This window comes from Orbicella franksi, chromosome 7, assembly GCF_964199315.1.
Source record: "Orbicella franksi chromosome 7, jaOrbFran1.1, whole genome shotgun sequence".
NCBI classification, from domain to species: domain Eukaryota; kingdom Metazoa; phylum Cnidaria; class Anthozoa; order Scleractinia; family Merulinidae; genus Orbicella; species Orbicella franksi.
The window spans coordinates 21,648,825-21,652,443 of record NC_138151.1 but is presented as its reverse complement, the minus strand read 5'-3'; the positions used below and the strand labels follow the sequence as shown (position 1 = coordinate 21,652,443).

The 3,619-nt window shown below is 40.2% G+C and overlaps 1 protein-coding gene across 1 annotated transcript in view; it reads right to left on the bottom strand.

Annotated features, from left to right (window-relative positions):
• Positions 1-567: 567 nt before the first annotated feature.
• Positions 568-3,619, bottom strand: part of LOC145492366 (fasciclin-2-like) — a 6,202-nt gene continuing 3,150 nt past the window's right edge. The window contains exons 2-6 of the mRNA XM_081471813.1: positions 3,584-3,619; positions 2,907-3,161; positions 2,018-2,284; positions 1,265-1,558; positions 568-1,093 (exon numbers count right to left, since the gene is read on the bottom strand). The exon at positions 3,584-3,619 is cut by the window's right edge and continues 324 nt beyond it. Of these exons, the coding sequence (XP_081327939.1) occupies positions 750-1,093; positions 1,265-1,558; positions 2,018-2,284; positions 2,907-3,161; positions 3,584-3,605 (1,182 nt within the window). The 5' untranslated portion in view covers positions 3,606-3,619 and the 3' untranslated portion in view covers positions 568-749. The remainder of the gene's footprint in view (positions 1,094-1,264; positions 1,559-2,017; positions 2,285-2,906; positions 3,162-3,583) is intronic.

The window sequence follows — 3,619 nt, the reverse complement described above, 5'->3', positions numbered from 1 at the left end:
TTTTTAAAATGCCCTCAGACACACACACGTAGGAAGGAAACAGCTCGGCAGTTTTCGATAGTTACTTTTGAGGAAATATTACAATGTAACTCGAGACTTCTGCAAAATCCCATGAAGAATGCTCTATATATAACATTTAGGGCTTCTATTTTTTTTGAGGGGGGTTGTCCTCACCGCCCTTTAGAGCTTACGCCTTTGACGTTCGCAAGGCTTGCCTTGTCTCTGACGAAAGCCTGGCTACAACTCTACAGAGCATGCGTATGAGGCGAATGGAAAGTACCTGGTCCTCGACGTATTCTCCAGTGGATAACACTAATAACAAGTATGATTATCACCAATAGGATTATGACGCTGAGATAAACAGCATGAAGAATCTCCAATTCTTTGTCGCACCTAACAACTGTGGGTGATAACATATATAATAAAGTTTAGAAATACAATAACAGTGTTACCAAAACAACCTTGTCAAACAAATTAGTCTACAGTAGTCTACCTATTTGATCCTGGTTTGCAGTTGACTTTGTGGAGCCTGAAATAAAAATAAAACGGACTTAAATTAGCCCTGGAAAAATGTGTCAAAGTTAGAGGAACAGTTATTGAAGACAACAGTAACCACAATTCGCTGGGGGCGATCCAAGGCACTACAACTTTAAAACCAATGTTAATCAATTGCCTGGGGAGTTTTGCTCACTTGTTTTTAATGAGAAACAGAAAAATCAGAAAGAAAGAACCAGTTGAATAAATAGCCCCTAAGAGAATAATAATTTTGGCATAGCTTTACCTCCTAAAACTCTGATTCTCTTTATGTAGTGCTGGTCTTTCAAACTTTCTCCACATTTGTTGGTTGCAGTCACCACTAAGTCATACTTCTGCCCTTTTTTGAGTGTGACGACGTACGCATGAATAGAGACATCATAAATGACCTCAAGCTTTCTCCAGTCACCTACGGTGTCGTTACTGGTAACGTTTCGAATATACACAGTGTATTGTGTGATGTCCACCTCATTGCTGCTTGGCATTGTCCATTTTAAGGTGACTTCATCACTTTGCACCTCTGCAGGGACATCTATAATTTGTGGTGTTCCGGGAATGCCTAATTGATAATAATTTTCATAGAAGTGATACTTATCATTTTGATCAATGAACTCCACGAGTTCTTATGTCTATTCTGGGCGATAAAATAATCCTAACAATGAATAACATGGTAATAAGATTATCTTTTATTTGGTGAGACTTAGTGAAAGCTGCCGCCTGGAGATCTTACCTTTCATCTTTGTTGTGATTGTTTTTTGGGCAGCTGCTCCTTCAAAGACCACATTTCTGACAAACACCTTTACATTGTACTCGGTTTTTCGCTCCAAATCTCCAACAGACAGACTGGTTATTCCAGGGTCAGTAATGTTAACATTCTTTATCTCAGTGCTACCCTTTATTATGACCACTCGGTATGCTGTGATAGGACTCCCTCCATCATCAGCTGGTGCAGTCCATTTTACTGTCAGTGAAGTGGCTTGAATGTCTGAAGCCGAAGATATGATGACCGGGGATCCTGGTTGTTCTATAAATAAATAAAGTAAACAAAAGCGTCTTTTTCACCTAACTGACAGTTTGTCACCTCTTTCAATTTGGACTTGCAGGATAATTTAGGGATAAAAGTCCACCTTTCTAACTCTTCCAATCTTGAATATTCAGAAATGCATTTTTACTTACGCCAAGTTTATATCACATTTTAAAAAGTTTTAGAAATCGAAACGGCAGCCTTTGTAACTTTCTACAAAAATAGTTGTTAGTTCTGTAGTGTATGTCCATATATGGTATTTCCTTATTTGGAAGTGACCATGTGCTTGAATAGAAGAGACCATCTAAAATGGCGGATTAAAACGTTGTGTTGTCAAATCCAGTCTCTGTTTGTTCCGCAAACACCACAAGTTCATTAACATATACTTGACAAAAAGGAAGACCGTTCTCCAGCTACGCCAATGGAATTATATATACTTGTCAATATGCTGGGACATACTTATCTGTAGCAAAGTAATTGAAGTGCCATTTAAAGGATCAAGGCCATTGTAAGCAACACATTTGTATTCACCAAAATCTTGATCATCAGTTATCGTCACCTTCACTGTGCTTTCTTTAGCTGTGACTTTATTTGGTTCATTTCCTTCAGGTTTGTACCAGGTAAGTGTTGGTGTAGGAACCCCATCTGACACACACTTCAACGTCATTGCCTGACCAATCCAAGACTTGGCAGCTGACAAACTAACACTTAGTATTTTTGCCTGGTCTGTAAAGAAGATAACAAAGGAAATAGCTGGCATTTTGCGGTTGCCTTGGTAAACAAGACAGACAGTTGCCTTGGTAAACAAAAAATGTAACGATCAATAGAAAATCCCTTTTGCTTTTTTTGGTTGTATTCGATGTCCTAAAACCACACAAAATTAAGAGATTCCTGGTGAGTTTGTTTTGCAAGATAAAGATGTAAATTGTAACTCTTGAGAGTTTAAGCATGACTTTTACGGCAGATGGCAAATGGCAAAGATTACATCTGAATTTGAGTTATTTTCTTCTAATCCTTAACTAAATCACACAAAAATAGAAAACCGTCTACAGTGGCGGATCTAGGGGAGGGGCCCGGGGGGGGGCAGGACCCCCCTTATTTTGGGCAAAAAAAGGAGAAATCACAGAAGGAAGAACAGCCGGAAGGGAAAGCAAAACAAAAACCGCCCCTTCCCCCCCCCCCCACCCTTAGCTCAAGGTCTGGATCCGCCACTGGTCTCTTACTATTCACCGCAAAATATTTTCACTCTACTGTACAAGCAGCAAAGGACAGACAGCAAAAGTTTCATTTTTGCCGTTTGCCGTTTGACGTAACGTCATGCTTAATCTCTCTACTACTTCAGACTCACAACGAACCACCAGGATCTCTTTGTGAGATTTTGTTCCTGCTGAGTTGTTAGCCATACAGGTATACAGTCCATCCTCTGTCCTTTTTATTTGGTCGAAGTTCAAATACGCTGTGCTCCTCCCGGAACTTTTTATTTGTCCATTTCGTATCCATGATACTTCCGGGTCTGGTTTTCCAGTCGCTGCACAACTAATATTGACTGAGGAGCCCTCAATGTAACTTCCGTTTATTGATGGTGGGTTGATAACTGGTATTTCTGCAAAGAAAATAAAGTGAGTATGCCACGCAGCAATCTTATCAAGTGGAAATTAATGACATATTACACATGGCAGTAATGGAAGGCAATACTCCCTAAAATCCGGCCTCTTGATAATAACGAAGAAAACATTTTACTTAGGCTCGATTACCAGCCGCTCTGCGGGAAAGGATCCCGCGCTCCCCCCCTGAAGGAGAGGAACTCGACCGGACTAGAGCGAGAGAAAGGTTAGACCATGATGATCCTACCTACCGGGTGGGTGCTTATTCCAGGTGGGTGCTTATTCCAGGTGGGTGCTTATTCGAGGTTGGGCGCTTAATCGAATAAATACGGTAAAAATGCACGTAGTACGTGTAACGAAAACATTCTTAATTCAGTAAAATTAAACTTTTTCTCCTCTACGAACATCTTGCAGTATTTACCTGTCACAATAAGTTGAACCATACTCAGGTGGTCTT